At 39.4% G+C, this 22,940-nt stretch overlaps 2 protein-coding genes across 4 annotated transcripts; both read left to right on the top strand.

Moving 5' to 3' along the window:
- Positions 1-61: 61 nt before the first annotated feature.
- On the top strand, positions 62-9,454 carry LOC100708793 (tubulin alpha chain). Of its 2 annotated transcripts, XM_005451916.4 has the most exons (5): positions 62-373; positions 6,713-7,001; positions 7,721-7,943; positions 8,043-8,191; positions 8,286-9,454. In XM_005451916.4, exons 3-5 carry the CDS (start codon positions 7,823-7,825, stop codon positions 9,252-9,254), a joined length of 1,239 nt encoding a protein of 412 aa, XP_005451973.1. In that variant the 5' UTR covers positions 62-373; positions 6,713-7,001; positions 7,721-7,822; the 3' UTR covers positions 9,255-9,454. The 2 variants fall into 2 exon arrangements, with proteins under 2 accessions (XP_005451973.1, XP_005451972.1); XM_005451915.4 differs by lacking the exon at positions 6,713-7,001 and having other exon boundaries at positions 63-373.
- A 1,168-nt stretch (positions 9,455-10,622) lies between these two features.
- pofut2 (protein O-fucosyltransferase 2) lies at positions 10,623-21,772 on the top strand. 2 transcript variants are annotated; one of them, XM_013271446.3, is made up of 10 exons: positions 10,716-10,846; positions 11,264-11,354; positions 11,456-11,709; positions 12,103-12,247; positions 13,223-13,333; positions 14,002-14,068; positions 14,320-14,445; positions 14,563-14,743; positions 19,405-19,528; positions 20,356-21,772. In XM_013271446.3, exons 3-10 carry the CDS (start codon positions 11,520-11,522, stop codon positions 20,507-20,509), a joined length of 1,098 nt encoding a protein of 365 aa, XP_013126900.1. In that variant the 5' UTR covers positions 10,716-10,846; positions 11,264-11,354; positions 11,456-11,519; the 3' UTR covers positions 20,510-21,772. The 2 variants fall into 2 exon arrangements, with proteins under 2 accessions (XP_003445344.1, XP_013126900.1); XM_003445296.5 differs by lacking the exon at positions 11,264-11,354 and having other exon boundaries at positions 10,623-10,846.
- The last annotated feature ends 1,168 nt before the right edge of the window (positions 21,773-22,940 follow it).

Here is a 22,940-nt window from a genome sequence, read left to right as displayed (position 1 = left end):
TTGTGTGTGTGTGTGTGTGTGTGTGCGTGCTCGTGCGCGTGTGTTCTTGTAACCTGTTAAAATCGGCATGATACTGCCATCTATTGGAAGTTATTCACCTTTCAGGACACAAAGTTGTCTCATCAATTGGGTAACTTCTCAGTTCCTTTGAAATACGAAACACATGATTGTTTAGACTTGTTGATTTCTTTAGAAAAGTGGGTGTGTTTTAGAATTTGCTGGGAGTTGTTTGCAGCCATAAATACCAGCTCCTCGATCTCCTGATATTACTCTATCAAGCTGCAGTGACAGCCACTGTAAGAAGTTACATAGAAGCTGAAACCAGTTGGGACTCGCTTTTCGTTGAGGGCCAATCTACCAACAATCAACAATGGTAAGCATAATTCTGTCAGTAGACTGTGAAGAAATTTCTTCTTCAAAGTTTAGAAAGGTTTATCTGCTATGAAATGTTTCCTTAGCAGGTGCACTTCTGCAATATGTGTCAACGAATGTTCAGTAGATCTATTTAAATGCTCCAGATTTAAAGTGGGTGATGCAGAGATTCTTGTTACTGCTCTCCGTGTGGCCTCCTGTAGCAGAAATAGATTTTTAGCTCAATGACTCGCAGTCAAGCTGAGCTGAATCAAATGGCACAAATACCCCCTACCTGAAAGAGACATGATCTTGCAGCCTATAATACTAATAACTAAATAAAAAAGCTAATAATTGTTTGTTACAAGGTGTGGTGATTAAAACCATAGCCTTTAAGTCAGTGTGGAATGTAAGTATCTTTTAAATCTATCAACCTGCAGAACAGGAAATATTTTTTGTTTAAAATTCAAGTAGCCCTGTTAAACATGCAGGTATGTACAGCATTTGCAGATTAAATTAATGGCCTGGTTAATACATTTTTAATAATTTTAAAGTTTTAGAATTACTCTTAATAATCAAGCATGATGAGACATGACCTTGCAGCTTCTACAAATGGCTCAAATGGGTGGTGATGCACTGCATTTTTAGTCATAGTCTCATTTCACTGTCAGAAAATTCTGCTCGTTAGTGCTGTTAATATTGCATTATAATAAATTCATAAATATCATGCCATTCCTTGTGAAATATATTCGGTGTAAATATTGCACTGTGTTTAAAGAAAAGGTCACAAAGATACACAGAAATATGTTCTGAGAGTAAATTACAAAGATTCCTTACATGCCAAGTGTGCTGAAAAGTGCCAGTTACAACTGTGTGCAACAGTAGTTCTAATCTGAAATGACATGAATCTTTGATGCCACCATCAACCTGTTTGGCTAGCATTTAATCTTCGCCAAGCTTTTGAAATAGGTCAGCAACTCCCCCCCCCAAAACACCACCAGAAGACACATGTTTAACAGCCAGCCAGTGAGGGCTTTTCACGCTAGACAATATCAGTCGATTCAGACTTGGACATCACTAAAAGGAGAAAGAAACAAAGAGCTCATGAAAGTCCAATGTTGAACTATCCCCAGAGATATTCTTATATTTTGAAGGGGAGATTTTATCCAAAGAGTTACAGTGGGATGCAAAAGTTTGGGCAACCTCGTTAATAGTCATTATTTTCCTGTATAAATCGTTGGTTGTTACAATAAAAAAAATCAGTTAAATATATCATATAGGAGACACACAGTGATATTTGAGAAGTGAAATGAAGTTTATTGGATTTACAGAAAGTGTGCAATAATTGTTTAAACAAAATCAGGCAGGTGCATAAATTTGGGCACCACAAAAAGAGAAATGAAATCAATATTTAGTAGATCCGCCTTTTGCAGAAATTACAGACTCTAAACGCTTCCTGTAGGTTCCAATGAGAGTCTGGATTGTGGTTGAAGGTATTTTGGACCATTCCTCTTTACAAAACATTTCTAGTTCATTCAGGTTTGATGGCTTCCGAGCACGGACAGCTCTTTAACTCACACCACAGATTTTCAATAATATTCAGGTCTGGGGACTGAGATGGCCATTCCTGAACGTTGTACTTGTTCCTCTGCATGAATGCCTTAGTGGATTTTGAGCAGTGTTTCGGGTCGTTGTCTTGTTGAAAGATCCAGCCCCGGCGCAGCTTCAGCTTTGTCACTGATTCCTGGACATTGGTCTCCAGAATCTGCTGATACTGAGTGGAATCAATGTGTCCCTCAACTTTGACAAGATTCCTAGTCCCTGCACTGGCCACACAGCCCCAGAGCATGATGGAACCACCACCATATTTTACTGTAGGTAGCAGGTGTTTTTCTTGGAATGCTGTGTTCTTTTTCCTCCATGCATAACGCCTCTTGTTATGCCCAAATAACTCAATTTTAGTTTCATCAGTCCACAGCACCTTATTCCAGAATGAAGCTGGCTTGTCCAAATGTGCTTTAGCATACCTCAAGTGGCTCTGTTAGTGCTGTGGGCGGAGAAAAGGCTTCCTCTGCATCACTCTCACATACAGCATCTCCTTGTGTAAAGTGTGCCGAATGGTTGAACGAAGCACAGTGACTCCATCTGCTGCAAGATGATGTTGCAGGTCTTTGGTGCTGGTCTGTGGGTTGACTGACTGTTCTCACCATTCCTCGCTTCTGTCTAGCCAAGATTTTTCTTGGTCTGCCACTTCGAGCCTTAACTTGAACTTATCCTGTGGTCTTCCATTTTCTCAGTATGTTCCTAAGTGTGGAAACAGACAGCTTAAATCTCTGAGACAGCTTTCTGTATCCTTCCCCTAAACCGTGATGGTGAACAATCTTTGTCTTCAGGTCATTCGAGAGTTGTTTTGAGACCCCCATGTTGCTACTCTTCAGAGAAAATTAAAAGAGGAGGGAAACTTACAATTGACCCCCTTAAATACTCTTTCTCATTATTGGATTCACCTGTGCATGTAGGTCAGGGGTCACTGAGCTTACCAAGCCAATTTGAGTTCCAATAATTAGTTCTAAAGGTTTTGGAATCAATAAAATGACAACAGTGCCCAAATTTATGCACCTGCCTGATTTTGTTTAAACAATTATTGCACACTTTCTGTAAATCCAATAAACTTCATTTCACTTCTCAAATATCACTGTGTGTCTCCTATATGATATATTCAACTGACATTTTTTATTGTAACAACCAACGATTTATACAGGAAAATAATGACTATTAACAAGGTTGCCCAAACTTTTGCATCCCACTGTACAACAGGAGAAACATCCCAGCATGGTCTGGATGAGAAACAGTCAACATGAAACTGTGAATATCCACAAAGTAATGCATTTGATTCATGCTAAACCATATTAGTTACAAAGTTTAAACTCTTAGACTGTTGTGACTGCAAAGAGAATCGCTTGATTCATAGAATTGGAAAGCACACATACAGTCAGGATAAGCATGATGGTCCTGACCACGGTTATTCTACATGCAAAACTAGTGACCTAACGAAAAAGAAGTAAATGATTATTACAAAAGATTCAAATAACACTCAAACATACAAGATGTTGTCAAATGCATGTTAAGGTCAAAAACAACAAAACATTTGGCAGTGAATCATTATTTCTCATCTTCTCATATTTTAAATTCATTATGTATATCTTCCAGGTCTTACTGTGACAAGAAATAAGCGATCCAACACTTCCTGAAGCGGAAGTTTACTGTTGACTATATTTCGCTTGTTCTTCCTTGTAATCTGTTTCTGGTAGATTTGTGAGTATTCATTTCAACCTGCATTTTTCAGTTACCAACAAAAACTGGAATATCAAGTCAGACATGTTTGTAGTTTTGTACATGCATGTTTGAAAATTAATTAAAAAGAAACAAAACAGAGACAGTTAGAGAGACGTTTGTCTTTGACAAGCCCTAAATAATAGTTAATTATCATATCATACATACTGGGCGATCATGGCTCAAGACTTGGGAGTTTGCCTTGTAATCGGAAGGTTGCTGGTTCGAGTCCCGGCTTGGACAGTCTCGGTCGTTGTGTCCTTGGGCAAGACACTTCACCCGTTGCTTACTGGTGGTGGTCAGAGGGCCCGGTGGCACCAGTGTCCGGCAGCCTCGCCTCTGTCAGTGCGCCCCAGGGTGGCTGTGGCTACAATGTAGCTTGCCATCACCAGTGGGTGTGAATGGGTGGATGACTGGATGTGTAAAGTGCTTTGGGGTCCTTAGGGACTAGTAAAGCGCTATATAAATACAGGCCATTTACCATTTTACTTGCAGTTATCAAAATCTCTGTTTCCAAATAGTAAAATCATGGTAACAAACACTTTTTACAGATTTGCTGCAAAATTTTACCTGACAAGGACCACTGTTTTGATGATCAACAGTCAGTGTTTATTGGAACAGCAACCACTCACAGCTTGGCGATAGGTTAACACAAGAAACCTAAAATAAATACTACACAAAGCTTTGCTAACTGATAAATCTGCAAGAAAAATGACTGTGTGACAAATGCAACAGTAAATATATGCAAGTATCTTTTCTATAAAATCACTCTGATAACTTGGCTGATAAATGATACATAAATATTTTCTGTGCTAAAGTTCATAAAATGATACAAGTCCCTTTTCTTTAAACTTTGTTTTGACAGCTCAAGGTCATGTAATGGGAAATGTGTAGTCAACGCACCTAATGGTGACATAATGGTAAACCAGATAAACTGGAAGTCTAAAGGTCACAAGAAAATATTAATGAGAAACCAAGGGATTTTCAGTGATATATCGGATATGTTTTTAACCAATATTTTGCCGATATTACAGCAGGCAGGCATTTTTCAATTGTTATGGTCATGGTAACAAACAAAAAGCAAAATAGATTTTTAGAAAACCATCCCAAAAAATGTCTCATCTGGCACTGATGAACTCGTTTATTTCTTTTCATTACCATCATCATCCTGCATTTTTAAATCTAATCAATTAATTCATTACAAAAGCATTGTCAACTTATTTATGATATTTTCATTTGCAGCCCTGAAAAACACACACACACACACACACAAAACAGCAGTAACTTGCTTTACATTGTCTCTCCTGTCTTTTGCTAAGTATGCTGGAATCAAGAGAGAGGATAATAACAAGTCTTGTTGTATTTTTACTGTTAACTGTGAAGGCTAGAGTCATTAAAACAGTAGCTTTTCAATAACACTACATATATGCATACTGTTATTGCAGTACTTACTAACTTGAATCTCAAAGTAAGAGACTTCATTGTCTGAATAATACTTATGAAAAGTGTTTAGTTGATTTATCAGTTCATCAGCTAAATATTAATTCATGGCTGCTGTCAACTGTTGCATAAAAGAACCTGGTGCAGCGTTGCAATTTCAAATAGAAATGTTATAGGGCTTATTAGGTCTATAGTCCCAAATATTTTCCAAAGGATATGCAAAGCAATTAGTGCTTTTCAATTAGAAGGCCTGGCAAAAGGACTTCTTAAATTTAAGTGGTGCAGGAACACAATGCACACAATGTCTGCTACTGTTACTTTTGTGGAGAACAAAAAAGAAGAAGAAAGGAGAAAGTTTTCTTCTTTTTTTATGAATTCTTTGCATTTACATACACCCGAAAAAGTCACGTGGATGAATGATGAAACATTTCACCCACTAAAAACACTGTTCAAATGAACACTGCCAATTTTCTGGTATTAAATACCTTCCTTTTTTGGTAGCATATTTTTTTCTAGACTTTAAAAGATAGATGTTTTTTTGCAGATTATAAACACACACAAGCAATTGGTTAACACACATATATTGTGGATCTCTGTCTGTGCAAACATAAATGAACATATATTGCTTCACCTTTGAGCTACATGTGGTTTTAGGGATAGTCCAGAGGCAGGATTTACCAAGATTTGTTATGTTATTGTTCATGTTTTGTCTTGGTTTTTTTCATCATGTTATCTTTCATCATGAAAAATACATCTCGAAAGAAATATTTTATTAAATAAAGAAATTGATTGAAAAAATGAAAATATTGGACTACACTGTTAAATACTGATGTATGGACAGCTGCAAAAACGGAATGAAAGAATTACATTTGTTAAAGGGTGCCTGGTGTACCGATCATACTAAGATTGTTAAAATGGCATTTTTCTGTATGTACAACATAATATCCTGCTCATATTTTTGTAAAACAGTGAAAAGGTTTAGTCTGTTACACATACATTGATTCTCTGTAGAAATTATGGCTGCGTGCAGTCTGAATCATATACATTTACAACAATGCCAGATCTGTAAAATGGGTTCTTCCACTGAGAGCTCGTATTCAAACTGATGACAGTGCTGGGTAGATGACTGAGGGGCAAAATACAGTGTTCTGCTCAGTAAGACGAGACTAAAGACATCAAAATTATAAAATCAGAGAAGTGGAATTGAAAAACAACAACAACAAAAAAAAAAATCCTATTGGCTTGATAGTAACATTGCAGGTTTACCAGGTGGTGTGTGTGTGTGTGTGTTCATAACCGAATTGGCCCACATACCTCTAGATGGCACTGCAATGCAGGCACTGGCGAAACAGCCAAAGCAAAGTCTGACGTCAAGCCACATGCTTTAGAGTTATTATAGTTTATGCTGAGACAGACATTAATATGTATCAGTCAGCAACTCCTTAACAAGAAAGTAATCTAAACAACAGTTGTTGAGATATTTCACTTAATAACAAGTCAGATTCTCATTGTGAGATTAAATGTAAAACACTCAGAGAATCACTTGTTTTCAAATTCCAAACAGCGCTGAAAACTATCTTCTTTCCAGAAATGCAGTCTTGGACACAGCCACAGGCACCGCCTCTCTTCTTTTACTGCAAAAGGCTTCACCTCCTCATGGGCAAGGCTAATACTTAGGAGTCATTAGAGCCACAAAGCACCTTTCTCCTAAAGTCTCACCCTTATCAAGCTGGCTCAGACAGAGGTCCCCTGTAGCATAACTGAAGATGTACCCCCATCTTCCACTCAATCCATAAGGCTCTGGGGGCCACACCTTCTGAAGACACTAAAGTGGTGGGTACTGCAGGGATGCATCACATTTCCCTTTGGAGAATCAGGTAAAGTTTCTCAACAGATTGTCATATGGCGAACTGAGGTTTTGCTTTTTTTTTTAAATCTTCTGCATGGTTTGAGATTATTTATTTAGCACTCGCAGATCAACTAGACTTTATTTTGTCACCCATTGCTACATAGGTACATAATTTCTTACAATCCTTGCAGTTCAACTTGTTTACCATTACCTCACTGTCATGTTACCTCATGTGGACTAAACAACAGCCACCACACCTTTTTGTTTACTATTATGTCATCCTGACCTTAAATTCCGGTAGATATTGTCTACATGATCCATGAGCTGTTAAAACAAAGTCTAAAAAAACACTGGTAGAAAGCAGTTTGGCTCTTTGTGGTCTACTAGCCAAGACATAAAAGGATAAACCCCAAAGCTTTATATTTTTTTCTCTAGCTTATGACAGATAAATAAAAATATATTTTGTGCAGAATAAGTGCAGAATTTGACTGCCATTGGGGTTTTTTTGAGCTCCTGACTGATCTTTGCAGGTACATAACATCTAGTGACAACTGCCATTTTGCTTGGTTTTTTTTATTTCTTAAATATCTCTTTACTTCCATCTAGTGGCAAAATTTCCAAATTGCTTCCTAGAATTGTTCAGCATGTGTACAGCAGCATGTCCAAATGTACTATTTTGGTGTTTTCTTTTCATAAACATATACTGTTTTGTTTTGGGGGCGTGGGGGATTGTTTTGTTTTTTGCAGCCCGAATGCATCTCCGTTCATGTCGGCCAGGCTGGTGTTCAGATAGGAAACACCTGTTGGGAGCTCTACTGTCTAGAGCATGGAATCCAGCCAGATGGCCAAATGCCTAGTGACAAGCCTATAGGTGGCAACAATCATTGCTCTAGTGCTTTATTCAGTGAAACGGAGGCTGGGAAGTATGTCCCCAGGGCAATCTTTGTTGACCTGGAGCCCACTGTCATAGGTAAGTAGTGCTCTGAATCTGAGCTTAATTGAACTAAAAGCATTTAACTAAAAGCACTTCCTGTAACAGATGAGTTTGTGTTCTCTTTTAATTTTCCAGATGAAGTTCGAACAGGAACATATCGTCAACTATTTCACCCTGAACAGCTGATCTCAGGAAAGGAGGATGCAGCTAACAACTATGCCCGTGGACGCTACACCATTGGGAGAGAGATCATTGACTCTGTCGTTGACAGGATCCGCAAACTGGTAAGCGAGTAGCCATTAGAGAGACAAGAACTTGCAATCAAGCCCACTCTGCATAACCACCAGTCTTAGTGGGTTTTTTTCTCCATATCTACAGGCTGATCAGTGCAATGGTCTTCAAGGATTCTTGGTCTTCCATTCCTTTGGTGGAGGAACTGGTTCTGGCTTCACCTCCCTGCTGATGGAGAGAATCTCTGTTGAGTTTCGCAAAAAGTCAAAGCTTCAACTGGCTGTTTCCCCTGCCCCTCGTGTTTCCACAGCAGTGGTAGAACCTTACAATTCCATCCTGACTGCCCACACCACCCTGGAGGACTCTGACTGTGTCTTCATGGTGGACAATGAAGCCATTTATGACATTTATCAAAGAAACCTTAATATTGAACGTCCTTCCTACACCAACATCAACCGCCTTATAAGCCAAATAGTCTCATCCATTACAGCGTCACTTCGTTTTGATGGAGCCCTGAATGTTGACCTGACAGACTTCCAAACCAACTTGGTGCCTTACCCTCGTATCCATTTCTCTCTGGCCGCCTATGCCCCGGTCATCTCTGCTGAGAAACCCTACCATGAGCAGCTGTCTGTGGCTGAAATCTCCAATGAGTGCTTTGAACCCTCAAACCAGATGCTAAAATGTGATACTCGTCATGGTAAATACATGCTCTGTTGTCTGATGTATCGTGGTGATGTGGTGTCCAGAGATATCAACTCTGCTATCAGAGCAATCAAGACCAAACGCACCATTCAGTTTGTGGATTGGTTGCCCACAAATTTCAAGATGGGCATCAACTACCAGCCTCCAACTGTGGTTCCTGGTGGAGACCTGGCCAAGGTGCAGAGGGCTGTGTGTATGCTAAGCAACACCACAGCCATCGCTGAGGCCTGGGCCCGACTGGACCACAAGTTTGACCTAATGTACGCCAAGAAAGCATTTGTTCACTGGTATGTTGGGGAGGGCATGGAGGAAGGAGAGTTCTTAGAGGCCAGAGAAGATATGGCTACTCTGGAGAAGGATTATGAAGAGGTGGCAGGTATCAATTCATTTGAAGATGATGATGAATATTAAAATGCATTATATCTTATTTGCTATTTTCTGGGATAAAACTAATACTGGTTATTTATTATTTGTAAAAGTGAGATTAAAATGTTAAATTCTAATCAATTTACTTTTCTTCAATTTACCTACAGACTCTGTAGGTTGTTTAGTTTGTATCACTATGATAAAATGTAAAATAAACTGTTTTGAACTGTTGTTGCTCAAAAAATTGCTTCCAAAATACAGTACTGTATAAAATGCTTGAGTGATCTGTCATTTCTTTATTTTTTTTTTCAAGAAACCAAACTTTATATTAATGTTTTCAAATTATGTTGAGCAATAGTTCTCCATGGAGAGCTTTTAAAGGTCTTTCAAAGGCTTTCTTTGGACATGTGCTGACCATTTTCAGAGGAATGTTGGGTTATTGTTTTTTTTTAACCAATTAACACTACCCTTTAAATTGTTCAATCATGAAAAGTCATTGAACTCAGTGGCTAAATTAATAGTGTACCTACACATAACAGACAGCTTTGCATAAAACCATTTTTTGTCTTTTTTGAGTCAAACTAAAACAATTTAGTTTGATCTGTAATTATATTCATTTTCCTCTTCCCTTCTCCTCATCCATTCAAGAATCCATTCTATCTTACCATACGTCTTTTTTTAAACAAAGAAATAGTTTATGTTCAGGGCTCAGTAACCATCATCAGCTACCTTCTTGGTTGCTTGAAAATACCAGATGCACACAAAAACATTTCAGTAAGGGGAAATTATGTGTTGTAGCCTCCTGTGTTGTTTCAACCATGTTGTTAAATGCCTCCCCTAAATTCTGTGTGCAGGTCACAGAGAAGGTAATTCTCAACCTCAAATTTAAGTAAAATATTTACTGCATGGAGATTCTCAATCATAACAAAATAATTACATGCCACAACCCGCTTATACATTCAACACTTTTGGCTGTATAAAAAAAATGCAGTTTAGTCCAGGCATTTGTGATGAAGTGTATACTGATACTCTGATGGTGCAGTGTTAAGTTAAATCAAAGATAGCATATATCAAGTATTTTATATATTATCAAGTATTTTACTTTAAGGTAATATTTTGATTAGATTCACTCACCTAATTCTACCTTTGACACTAGCTTTATCCTATCCAGGGGTTGGAAATTAGCCATATAACTTGTGAAATATCTACTTAAAAAAAAATAGTCTGATTGCGAATATGGCAGCACAGCACTGCCTGCACAGAAAGGAAGCATGTAGCAGTCAACAAGATATTTATATTTTAAAAATGTAAGTTATCTAAATAGATAAACAAAAAAACAACTAACTAAAAAGGGCTAATAATCTTTTGCACTCTGGCCTCGTTTTTGTCGTCTGCGTCTCTGATTGCTGGTTGCCCGGCAACCATGCCGACGCTTCCGGAAGTGCGTGGCTCAGAGTCAATATGGCGCAGAGCGTACTGAATAGACTGCTGATGTTCTTTGCTTCAGCGTGTTCTTTCAGTTCGTTCTTGCTTTCAGTTTTCGTCGCCCTTTCCGCATTCGATGAAGGAAACAGTGATAATGTATTTAGTGCAAGCCAGACGGTTACTGCACCCGTTGCTGCCGCCAGGGATTTGCGGTAAGTTTATAGCGTAACGCTGGGCTAACCAGCAATGCTAACGTAAATTTGGAAGCAGCTGTTCATTTAACCGTACAGGCAGTGTTTCTTTGTAGTAAACACGTCGTTTTTTTTTCTTTTTGGCCTTTTAAGTCTATATTGATATCGTGTCAGCTTTGACTATGTCAAGCGTCATCTTAATCTATTAAAAACTTTACAATTTAATGCCTTCTTCCATAAAATTACCACAGATCCTTGTAGATCTGTGCACAGCCAGAACATTATTGTTCTATAGTGGAGTTCTGCAACAACATGATTTCATTTGTGTTTACCTTTAATGCAGAATTTAGTTTTCTGGTTATTGTATGTGTATTGTTGCTTTCTGTAGTTAGGTGATATGAATGAGTTATTTGTACCCATGCTTATTTGTTTGATCAGACTGTAACTTCCAGAATTGTTAAACAGCCTGCTGTAACAAAAAAAACAGAGAACACAACTGCCTGGATCACTAAAAGCTAAATTTGCAGCAGTGAGTAAGGCTTTCTAAAGTTTTAAGGTGGTACCTCAATTTTGGAAAGTATTAGCTACAGTATACAAATAATGTGCTATGCTTTTGTCTTGTCACCACAGGTACCTTTTGTATGATGTAAACCCTCCAGAGGGTTTCAATCTGCGCAGAGATGTCTATATTCGCATGGCTTCTCTGGTCAAGACATTGAGGAAAGAAGGAGATGACTGGGTGTTGGTGCTTCCCCCATGGGGTCGCCTTTACCACTGGCAGAGCCCTAACCTCCATCAAATCCGCATTCCATGGGGGGAGTTCTTCAGCCTTACTAGCCTTCAGGCCAACGTACCTGTCATTGAGTATGAAGAATTCATTGCTGGTGAGCATTTGGATGGGTGATGCAGACTAGGTTTCATTTTTTTGAAAGAGATATATCTAATATATATAAAAAATTCCCCTCTTGCCCCTTCTGGCGGTCTATCCTTCAAGCTCGGGTCCTCTGGGAGCTTGAGGGTCCTGCGCAGTATCTTACTGTTTCCAGGACTGCGCTCTTCTGGACAGAGATCTCGGATGTTGTTCCTGGGATCTGCAGGAACCACTTGCCTACCTTGTACTAGGAACAGTTAAGATAGTGCGCAGGACCCTTAAGCTCCCAGGCCTCTGGACCCGAGCTTGAAAGGGAATTTCAAGCTCAATAAATTAAAATATATAAATTAAAATCTTTTGCAACACAATTATTTGTTTATGGCAAACTGAACTCTCCTTGTTGTAGAAAATGGAGGCCCGTTTATAGACCATGTTCTGGTACTGCAAAACTATGCGGAAGGATGGACTGACGGAAAATGGGAGGAAAAGGTTGACGAGCGGCCATGCATCGAGAAGTTGATGTACTCCAAAGATAAACATGGCTACTACAGGTGATTAAACAATGCAGAAAATCGGCAACATGTATAATACATTGCATTGCGAATACAATACCAGTCATACATTTTGTCACACACAACAACTAGATGCCATTATCTGTATCATGACAAGGGTCAGAAGTAAAGATGTGGGTATTAGTGTGATGAATGTATTTGTTTAGTAACAAAGATGTAATTACACAAAAAAATACTCAAACCTACTTCACGTCTACAGTGCTTTGCAAAAGTTTTAAACCACCCCTCATTTCTGTGAAATTTGCTTCCAAGGAGCCAGAAGTGGTCTTGAGCAATAGGTTTCCAAACCTTTTGAAGTTGTTTCAGGGTTTTTAAGTCTAGTTTTTCCACCTGGCCATTTTCAAAGAAATATTTTATGTTTGTTAAACCACTAGATACCACTTGACCCATGAATCATTAAAGCATAAAAAGCACCTGACTGATGGGATGAAGTAGTTTTGTGGCTACACATAACAGATAACTTAGCAAAGAACTCATTTTAAATTGGGGCTTGGGGATCAAATACTTATTTAACTCAATGACATGCATCAATTTATAACTTTTATATAATGTGCCTTTATTTCTGGATTTTTGGTTGATATTCTATCTGTCGGCATTAAACTGAAACAACAAAAATTAGAGACTGTTCATTTCTTTGTAAATAAGCAAACTTACACATTCAGCAGTTATTTCCCCCACTGTGTCTTGGCATGGTGCAGTGTGTCCTTAAAAAGTCTGAGGAAACTGGACAATTGGAGGCCAAAAGAAGAAGTGCACACTGAATAAAAATGATCTATTAGATTATAAAATATTGACTTTCAGTCTTCCTGGGACATATTACTGACATTTCCTGGAAAACATAAAGAAATGAGGTGTGGTTCGAGATTTTTGCACAATACTGTAGATAGCACATATTCACAGTTCTGTGTCTATCTGTGTCCACTACTTGCCACATGTATCTTGTCTGTTTTTTAGGGGCTGGTTTTGGGGATACGAGGAGACGAGAGCTCGAAATGTAACGTGTTTATCAGCACAAGGCCATGCATCTGTCATAGCACCGGTTCTTCAGAAAAACATTACAGCAACGTGAGTCTACAAAGGAACATGCTAATAAAAAAGTCACCAACCATACGTTATTGTTATTTGTTATCTGACATCAGTCAAACAGTAAAAGCTGTTGAGTGATGCTGGTAAAACATTTGGATTTATCATGAAATTTTCTTGCTGTTATGTCACCTATAGAGGGTGAGTCGACATTTAAACATACTAAAATATGAATAAAAGATTATATCTACTTTAGAAAATTATGTAATGGGCGGTGTGAATTCTTAAATCTGGTTTAGGCTTTTAGTTTACTGGAATAATGTAACATGTCTTCATTAAAAGTCACTATTTCCACCTTAAAATTGAACTGACTTAAAACTGTAAAGAACTTTAAAACATTACAATAGTTCAACTTGGTGTATCATTTCAGTATAGGCGTTACAATTAGACATTACTATTCCTGGTGTGTAATTCAGAATACAGGTTTATATAAAAAAGTATGCATAATAACAGGGTGACATTGTCTCAACATAAAGCTGATCATATGATCATCGTTTTAAAAAATGGTGTTTGATTCTTCTTCTTTTTTTGGAACATGTCTGAAAGATGGTCTCACTTCATTATTATTCAGCTCTGCCATTACTTATAGCTCTGTCAGATTTTATGACACCTACAGTGGTAATCCTGTTTGCATGCTGTTGTTTTTGCAGATCTGTTATGCTCGACCGAGCAGAGACACTCCTTCATGATCACTATGCTGGGAAGGACTACTGGAATGTAAGTCAAGAAGTATAGAACTTTCAGTTTGTGATACATAACGTCTTAGGTTAGGTTTCGGTTAGGTTAGGTCATCTTAGGCAGTGTTATTGTTCCCAGACTTTTTCTATGTGTAGTATACTGTAGCATTACTGTGGCATCACTGTATTGTTACTGATAATAAGTTACATTATGTATCTTTTGTATTTTCAAAAACAAAGGGATTCTGGGAAACTTGGCTGTCTGTAAATTGTGGTCTGTATTTATTCTAGACACGACGCAGCATGGTTTTTGCAAAGCACCTGCGTCTCATAGGGGATGACTTCAGATCAAGTTATCTGAACTCTACAGATGAAACAGACCATACGCCATACAGCGAGGACTGGACTCGTATGAAGGTTTGGCAGTGTCTTATAATAGTATATTTATGGGATTGTACTGGTTATGGGTGTGACCATTTTCCATGTTGAGCAGCATTTTAAGAAGTGATGTGCTATTTTTTGATCGCTCCTCAGGCCAAGCCTGGCTCAGCTAAAGGTGGTCCATATCTGGGTGTCCACCTGCGCCGGAAAGACTTTATCTGGGGTCACAGAGAGGATGTGCCGAGCCTTAAGGGAGCTGTCAAAAAAATACGCAGCTTGATGAAAAAACATAAACTTGATAAAGTTTTTGTTGCGACAGATGCAGACGATGAAGGTAGTGACACACACACATTTTTAAAGATAGAGAAATTATACTTGTAATGCATTGACGCTTCAGTGATTTGCATATTAAGTCAAGTTTTAGAACACTATTTTCTAGCTAATACTTGTAATAAAATATAATCTGCTAATAATTCCTTTAACCCTTTTGTTTAGAAGGGTGAAAGAAATCTGAGCTGGCAGCAATCACTTCAGAGTGTCGGGTCAGAACACTTGCAAATGTTCAGATGTGAGAGGAACAAACAGGCAGAGTCCAGGAATAAAGTTGTCATTCTTTGTATTTCCAATTAAGAATGTGCCCGCAGGTGGGCGAAAGAGTGTGTGTGAGTGTGGTTTCTGCAGACAGAGCATAATGATACAAATCAATTAGAATCAAATTACATAATAAACATAAAGATACAACTGAGGTGTACTCAAGTACAGTATATACCTAAATAAGCTGAAATTATACTTCAGACTGGTTACATAAACTTAAAGTCAGGTATTATGCATTAACACACCGCATACAACTATGCACTGAAGGCGACTTTACATTGTTTTATCATCTGTTACACAGAGCACAGAATCAACAACACGATAACGACGAATCTCTCTGCTAGAAGCTAATTAGCGAACAAATCTGTTATGCTAGCGAACTGCCACTTATACATAATGTCATTTAAACAGAAGCAGAAACTGCTGGTAAGTCATCAAATACACTCATAGCTGAACACCAACATAACTGAGTGAAGTAAAACATTAACTCACGGTCTTATGAACACACACACTGTCCGTTGTTCGGCTGCCGTTTGTCTCTGAACTGAAGCTGCGGACATGCACACCTATGGTGCATTCAGGGGGCATAGGAAATCCCATACACAAACCTAACCCTTTTGTATAGCCGCCCCCAAATTTGGTGTACAAATTTGACCTTGATGGAACGTCCTCTGCACCTAAGCAGAATCCTGGGGTAGAACAGGCAGCCTGATGAGCCGTGCCACCGGGCGAGTGTAAGTTCGGTCCTTTACTTGAACGACTGCAGCTCTGACACGATCATCGGCCCCCGGTAAGATAGTTTTCACAGTTCCTACTTGCCAGAGCGCTCGTGGGGTCTCCTGATCAACAATGAGAACCACAGACCCAACTGCAATGTTCTCTGTTTCCTTGTGCCATTTCTGCCGTGGTTGCAAGGTGGGCATAAAATGCCGTATGAAGTGCTTCCAGAATTGGTCAGCCAGGACTTGAGTGTGTCTCCACCTCTTACGACTGAGCAGCTCGGATTCTGGATAGAACACTTGTGGTAGAGAGCAATCTGGCCGCCCCATCAACAAAGAGTAGGGCGTGATGGGATCTGGGTCTGCGATGTCTGAAGAAACATAACCCAAAGGCCTGGAGTTGAGTATACTCTCCACCTCAAGCAAGACAGTCCTCAGCACTTCCTCTGACACTATCTGCGCTCCCAACGTGGTGCGCAGAGCGGTTTTCACAGATCGTACCTCTCTCTCCCAAGATCCTCCAAAGTGGAGCACTGGGGGGATTGAAACAGAATTGGATCTGTTCTGCCGCCAGTTGCTGTCTAAGATCTGGTGTTAGGGCAGTGAATGCTTCTTGTAGTTCTTTACTTGCACCTCGAAAGTTGGTACCCTGGTCTGAAAGGAGTTCAAAGGGCTTCCCTCTACGGGCAATGAACCGTCTGAGCGACATCAAGAAGGAGTCTACATCCATATTTACCAGCAGATCCAGGTGAACTGCTCGAGTAGTAAGACACTTGAAAAGGATGCCCCACCTCTTTTCTGTGCGCCGACCCACTTTGATGAGCATAGGGCCGAAGCAGTCCATTCCAGTCGAATAGAAAGCAGGTCGGAAGAGCCTCAAACTTGAGGGCGGCAGATCTGCCATTTTCGGGACATCTGGTTGACCTCTCCACTTCTTGCATTCGGGACAGTAATGCTGATGTCTTCTGACTGCTTCTCTCCCCTTTAAGAGCCAGTATTTCCGGCGCAACTCAGTGAAAACACGTTCAGCTCCCGGGTGGTTGAGCTTATTGTCACATTGCTGGATCAGAATCTTCGTAACTGGGTGAGCGGGCTCTAGAAGTACAGGGTGTAGTACCTCAGGGCTCAGGCTTTCGCATCTGCGGAGTCGACCTCCAACTCTAATCAAGTCAGAAGCCTTGTCATACTCAGGAGCGAGGGTAATTAGCCTGGAATGGGAATCAGCCATGGAATCAGCTTCTCTGATTTAAGTAATGTGAATTCTCTCGGGAAGCTCTCCATCTGAGAATGTCTAAGTAGGGCCAGCTCTGCCCTTTGAAAGTCATCAACATCAGGGTGACTGGTGTCATTAGCCACCCCGTGCATCAATCGAGCAGTGGCTTTCAGGAGTTCCTCATACGTGCTGAACTGTTTGATGTCAGGTATCGCTGGACTAGCGGATCCAGTAAGCAGACCACAGAACACTGGCTTCTTCAGCTCCTCCACTTCCTCCTTAGCTTCTCCCACTGGTGCTTGTGGCCAAAGGCCGGGTGGCAGCTGAAGAAATGGTGGCCCCCGGCTCCAGCAATTCTCACCAGCAAGCTGAGCCACAGTTTTCCCTCTCGTGATATCGTCTGCTGGATTGGTTCCTGAGTCAGCGTACCGCCAAGATGCTGCAGCAGAGAGTTCTTGTACCTCTGCAGCTCTGGTTCCCACAAAGACTTTATATCTGCATGAATCTGAATGGAGCCAGTTAAGCACTGTAGTCGAGTCTGTCCAGAACACCACATCTTGGATGTCAAGGGTCAGTTGTTTCTTCAGAACAGAAGCCAGCTGTGCTCCTGTAAGGGCTCCACACAACTCTAGCCTTGGAATTGAGAGTTGCTTCTTGGGTGCAACTCTCGACCTCGCAGCCAAGAAAGCCACCTGGACCTTTCCTTCCCCTTTGTCGGTGCGTAGATATGCCACAGACCCATAGGCACACTGCTGGGCGAGCAGCCAATAAATATTGCGCATTGTTGGCTCTGAACTGACGCTCTGCTGATGCTTGTACCGGAGTGCATCAGCCTTACAGTGCCATACGAGTCCTAGAGTGTGCTCCTGAGGATCTGCTGACTCCTGGGAGAGCCAGAGAACGCTACCCTCTGACTGGCACTCAACTGGTAGGTGGCTGATGACCGTGTGGACATTGCTAGCCCATTGTCGTAGTTCAAATCCACCCTCCAAGAGGAGAGACTGGAGGCGATCCACCAACTTCTTGGCTTGGCCTTCTGATGGTAAGCTCTGCAAACAGTTGTCAACATAAAAATTACGTTCTATGAACAGACGAGCATCCTCTTCTGGCTCAGTGTGTTTCTGGACATGGTCTTGAAGTGCAAAGGTAGCGCAGCACGGACTGCATGTAGTCCCAAAGGGAAGCACCTGCCATTGGTAGATGGTGGGTTTTTCGTTTACCTTCATGTCTCGCCACAGGAAACAGAGAAAGGGTTTGTCCTCATCTAGCAGACGGACCTGATGGAACATCCCCTTTATGTCACTGCTGAAGGCGACTGGGTGTTCCATGAACCTGAGAAGGAACTGCCTCTGGTGTAGCACGAAGAGGGGGAAGATCCTTCTTCCACAGTAGTGGGGTGGCATAGCGGTTTACTCCATCAATTGTTACTCGAATTGTCCTTTCCTCAAGTCTCTGAATGGCCTCAGCGTCTTGTCGTAACCTGGTAATGAGCCTACTCCGGTATGGCAAGGTATCCATTTTCCAGAGTCTCTCAACATGGCTGAAGAGCTCAGCTTCTGGTGAGGCCCCAGAGGTGAAGAGACACTGCTGTGGGGTTAGCCGCTGACGTAGGACTCTCGATGGACCCTGTAAAGTCCATCCAAGTCGGGTGTGCACAGCTGCAGGTCCACCTGGAGGGCCTAGACGTACTGGCTCCACAGGAGTGAGAAGATGTGGATTATCCGTCCCAATAAGCAGAAGGGGCTGTACTTCCTTTATGTCTGGCAGTGGCAGGTGCTTAAGGTGATGGTACCGCTCCTGTAATGCTCTTATTGGGTAACTATGGCGTGCTAGGCCAAGTTCCTTTGCTGTGAAGGCTCAGGGGGCATAGGAAACCCCATACACAAACCTAACCCTTTTGTACACCTTTGTTGGACGAGGGACCCTGTATGCCATAGGTGTCAAACTCTGGCCCGCGGGCCAAATTTGGCCCGCAGCCTAATTACATTTGGCCCGCGAAGCCATGCCAAATTACTATTAGAGCTGGCCTACTGGTATTATACAGCTAATATATATATCGTTTAGTATTAAGCTTTGCTTGTTCCATATTCAGTTTTTCAGCAAAACTTGTTTGAGTCCATAAGAAAAGATTCATTATTATATCTGGAGGAAGATTTTTTTTTCAATAAATATTAATGTTAGCCCACGACTTTGTTCCAGTTTTGAATTTTGGCCCACTGTGTATTTGAGTTTGACACCCCTGCTGTATGGTAACTTGATTTACAAAATGTATAAAAATATATATATATATATATATATATATATATAGTAATATCTTCCAGTAATACTCTGTGGTTTAAATTTCTGAGTATTCCTGTGAGTTTTCTATAAATATTTAAAGAACAGTGTGAACATTTAGTAGTAGTTTATCTAATAGATAATAGTTACTTATATGATTTTATTATACTTGTTAATCTGTAAACTTTGCAGAAATAAAGGAGCTGAAAAAGTTGTTGCCAGACATGGTGCAGTTTGAGCCATCCACAGAGGACCTCGAACTCTTTAAAGATGGAGGAGTTGCCATAATTGACCAGTGGATATGTGCCCATGCAAGGTATATTTAGTTTCACGGTTTTAATACATTCAGTATTTAATGCATTATTCGATAACATTTGTGATACTAGTAATAAGACAGGTTATTTATTTCAAAAAATATAAAATTACACGTATATGACATGGAAATCAGTTATTTTTTTCATTTCAGTCATTACAGTTTTTAACATTAATATAACATTACGGTAGTGTTATTTTACCTCTGTAGAGGAGTATTGAGTGAGAAAATATTAATAGATGATACATTTTGAGTTTTCAAATTTCTGGTGTTGCATGTCTTTCTAAACTGAGCAGCCTCAGCAGCAAGCACATACAGCTAATGGTAAGTTTCAAGGGGGAAATGTCATTCAATCATTACCTATACTAAAAGGTAAATGCTGTCACATAGTGGCCAAACACCTTTATCCTTGAATGTAATGCACATTAGTTTGTAACTTACGGTAAAGGTGTTGTGTAGTTCAAAGTTCCCACTATTGTTGTATACGGCTGTTCTTTATGATTTTGTCAGTAAACTAATTTAAGCACAATGTAAAAATATCCCAAACTTTTTTCCCTTTAAATTAGACATATAGGCACAATAATGTGCATCAGTTTAAACAAATGTTTGTTTGATTATTGTGGAAATACTAGTTCTTTCACCTATGCCCAACTTTAGTTTAACAGAAAATAGCTTAGATATTTCATTGGCTTTATCACGTGTTCCTGCCCATGGAAAATATTTCAACTTGAAAAACTACTCACGGTGACTCATGCTGTTCTCACCATCTTGCGTAGTTTTCATGGACACCATCTTTCTTTGAATTTATATTTTTCTGCATGTCTTTCCAGATTTTTTATAGGAACATCAGTTTCCACTTTCTCTTTCCGGATCCACGAAGAGAGGGAAATTCTGGGCTTTGACCCCAAAACTACATACAACCGTTTCTGTGGGGACACTGAGAAAGAATGTGAACAGCCCACGCACTGGAAAATTGTTTACTGATGTGACAGTTAAGAGTTTGGTTATAAAAAGGCCAAATGCAGTGTTTGGAATCTTCAAGATATTTTAACAATTTTGTTGTTCATTTTTATTTACTTTTCATGGTTTCAGTGTTGTGGTCCCAGGTCTGAAAAGACCACTCTTTTGGACTTTATGCTAAATAGGCAAAGAGAGGACTGCCAAACATGTACAGTATTAATTAAATTTTCAAAAAATAAAGCTGCTTACATTTTAGTTTTTTAGATTGTATACGTACTGTTTTTTGTTTTGTTTATTAACTGTATTTTTCATTTTAATTTGTATTCATGGCAATGGTGAACAGATTGTCTTGTAATGGAACAAAAAGTATTAGATGATGTATTCTCATTTTAAATCCAGTGGGGTTTTTGAGGGGAGTTTTTTTTTTACAAATTGGTAATCAAAGGTTATACTGTGAATTAGATTAAGAAAATTTGCTTTTGTGAAGTGTCTTACCAAGAAGCACAATCAATTATGATTTTAGAAACACAAATATGTTTCACTTTTTTTATACAGTACCTTCCCTTTCATAATATTGCCAGTGCTGGAACGGTAGGAAATTAGAAAACAGAAATCAGGCATTTTACTTTGTGAATACCACCATGATGAAGACAATGCCTAATTTTTCCAGCCTGATTTTTAACCGCAAACTGTTTCCAAGCATACACATTGCAATCCTCATTTAAAGTACTACAGGGAGCAGTATTGACATAACACAAAGAAGTCACACGTAACTTGCCATCAAATTGGTACTGTACAAAAGACTTGCATGTTTTTTTCAAGGCACTTTTACCCATTACCTTCCACCCTGCTAGAAACCTACTAAAACTAAAATAAAATATTTTGTTATTTCAGAATCTGATTAATACCACCACATAATTCCAATTCTTTTCAACTATAATTAAGTTTCCCCAGTACATATGTAAATGGAGATGTTTAATAAAGCCAGTTTAGGGAATTACCTACAAATTGATTATTTTCTGTAATTGTTCTGTTGTTTCAAAGAAACAAAAAGTGTTACCACCCCTTTTTGCGAAAATGGAAAAAAAAGATGTATTGTCTTTTTGAAATATGTGTAAACATATAGTTTATAAAGCAAAAAAACAAAACAAAAAAACCCCTTATTATACCATTCTGTTGAGATTGAAAGTCAAGACTCTTACAGTCGTACTTCTCTAGTACTTCTTAGTGTTAAGTGACTTAACAAACAAAAGACATTCCTCTGAAAACAGTCGGATACAAAAACTGGACTGAAAAAAAGAGACAAAGCAGCCAATATCCAAAGAAAACCTTTGAAAGATCTTTAGAATGACTGAAGAACTATTGTTCAAGACTTTATTACAATAAAGTCTGTGTCCTTGAAGGAAAAATATAAAATGAAGTCTTGCTCATGACTTTCGCACAACATTGTAGTGAAAACTAACTTTATGTAGAGCAAAGTCAAAAAGAAGAGTGTATTATACATCACTGGATTCCAGTAGCTAGTCGAATGAGCTTCCTGTGGTAAGACAGTACACTGCATAAAAACAGCTGACATTTTTTTCCCAGCACACTGCAAGATCAGAAACCAGTATTGCTACCTTTATGATAACAATACAAGTGTCATAGGTCATCATGGCCTTGTTGGGCATAGGTGAAATGGCCCAACCCTATTCCTGTTGTCCATTGTTTCGCAGTTGTTGTTTTTCTCAAACAGTCTGACTGTGGAAAGATTTAGTATGTAATACTCAGCCTGTATAACAAATGTTAGTACCATAAAAGAAAGACTGGGTGACAGTAAATTTCCACTCGTACTCTGAGTTAAAGATAATGTAATGCACCATAATCTTCTTGATGCATGCTCAATCATCCAGGTAAGTAAATCTCCGAAAGTTGATTCTGTTCATCTGGACATAGTGTTTTCAGTGGGAGAAACGTTTTGTCACTCATCTCATCCCAGTTCCTTCATCGTAGAATAGAATAGAATAAACCTTTATTATCCCACGGTTGAAAAATGTCGGTGTTACAGAGCTCTTACAGCAAGGGAAAATAAAATATAAAAGGAAGACACAAGGTGTCCTATAGACATAAGCAACCGAAGTTTGTATATACAGGTATATACAGGCAACAATGTACAGAATATGTATAGAAAAATTGAAAAAAATGTATGGAGATATGTATAAAATGCACAGGGTTATGTATAAAATCTACAGAGCTATGTATAGAATGTACAGTAAACAAACAAGCTGGTGAGTAAGATGACCAAAAGAATGTTAAGCTGCATTATAGAGTCATTAATTATGCAAATTCTCATGACCATTGATCAACAACCACTGATCAAAGCCCACTGGTCAATGGCCATGAGTACCATTCACAGAGAGTTGGGGAATGGCTGCAATCACAGCATTGTATGATGGCGAAAGATGTACCCTTAGGC

The sequence above is a fragment of the Oreochromis niloticus genome, linkage group LG16 (genome assembly GCF_001858045.2).
Source record: "Oreochromis niloticus isolate F11D_XX linkage group LG16, O_niloticus_UMD_NMBU, whole genome shotgun sequence".
In the NCBI taxonomy this organism is placed as follows: Eukaryota; Metazoa; Chordata; class Actinopteri; order Cichliformes; family Cichlidae; genus Oreochromis; species Oreochromis niloticus.
Note: the sequence above shows the minus strand (reverse complement) of the source record. Positions and strands in the feature narration are given on the sequence as shown.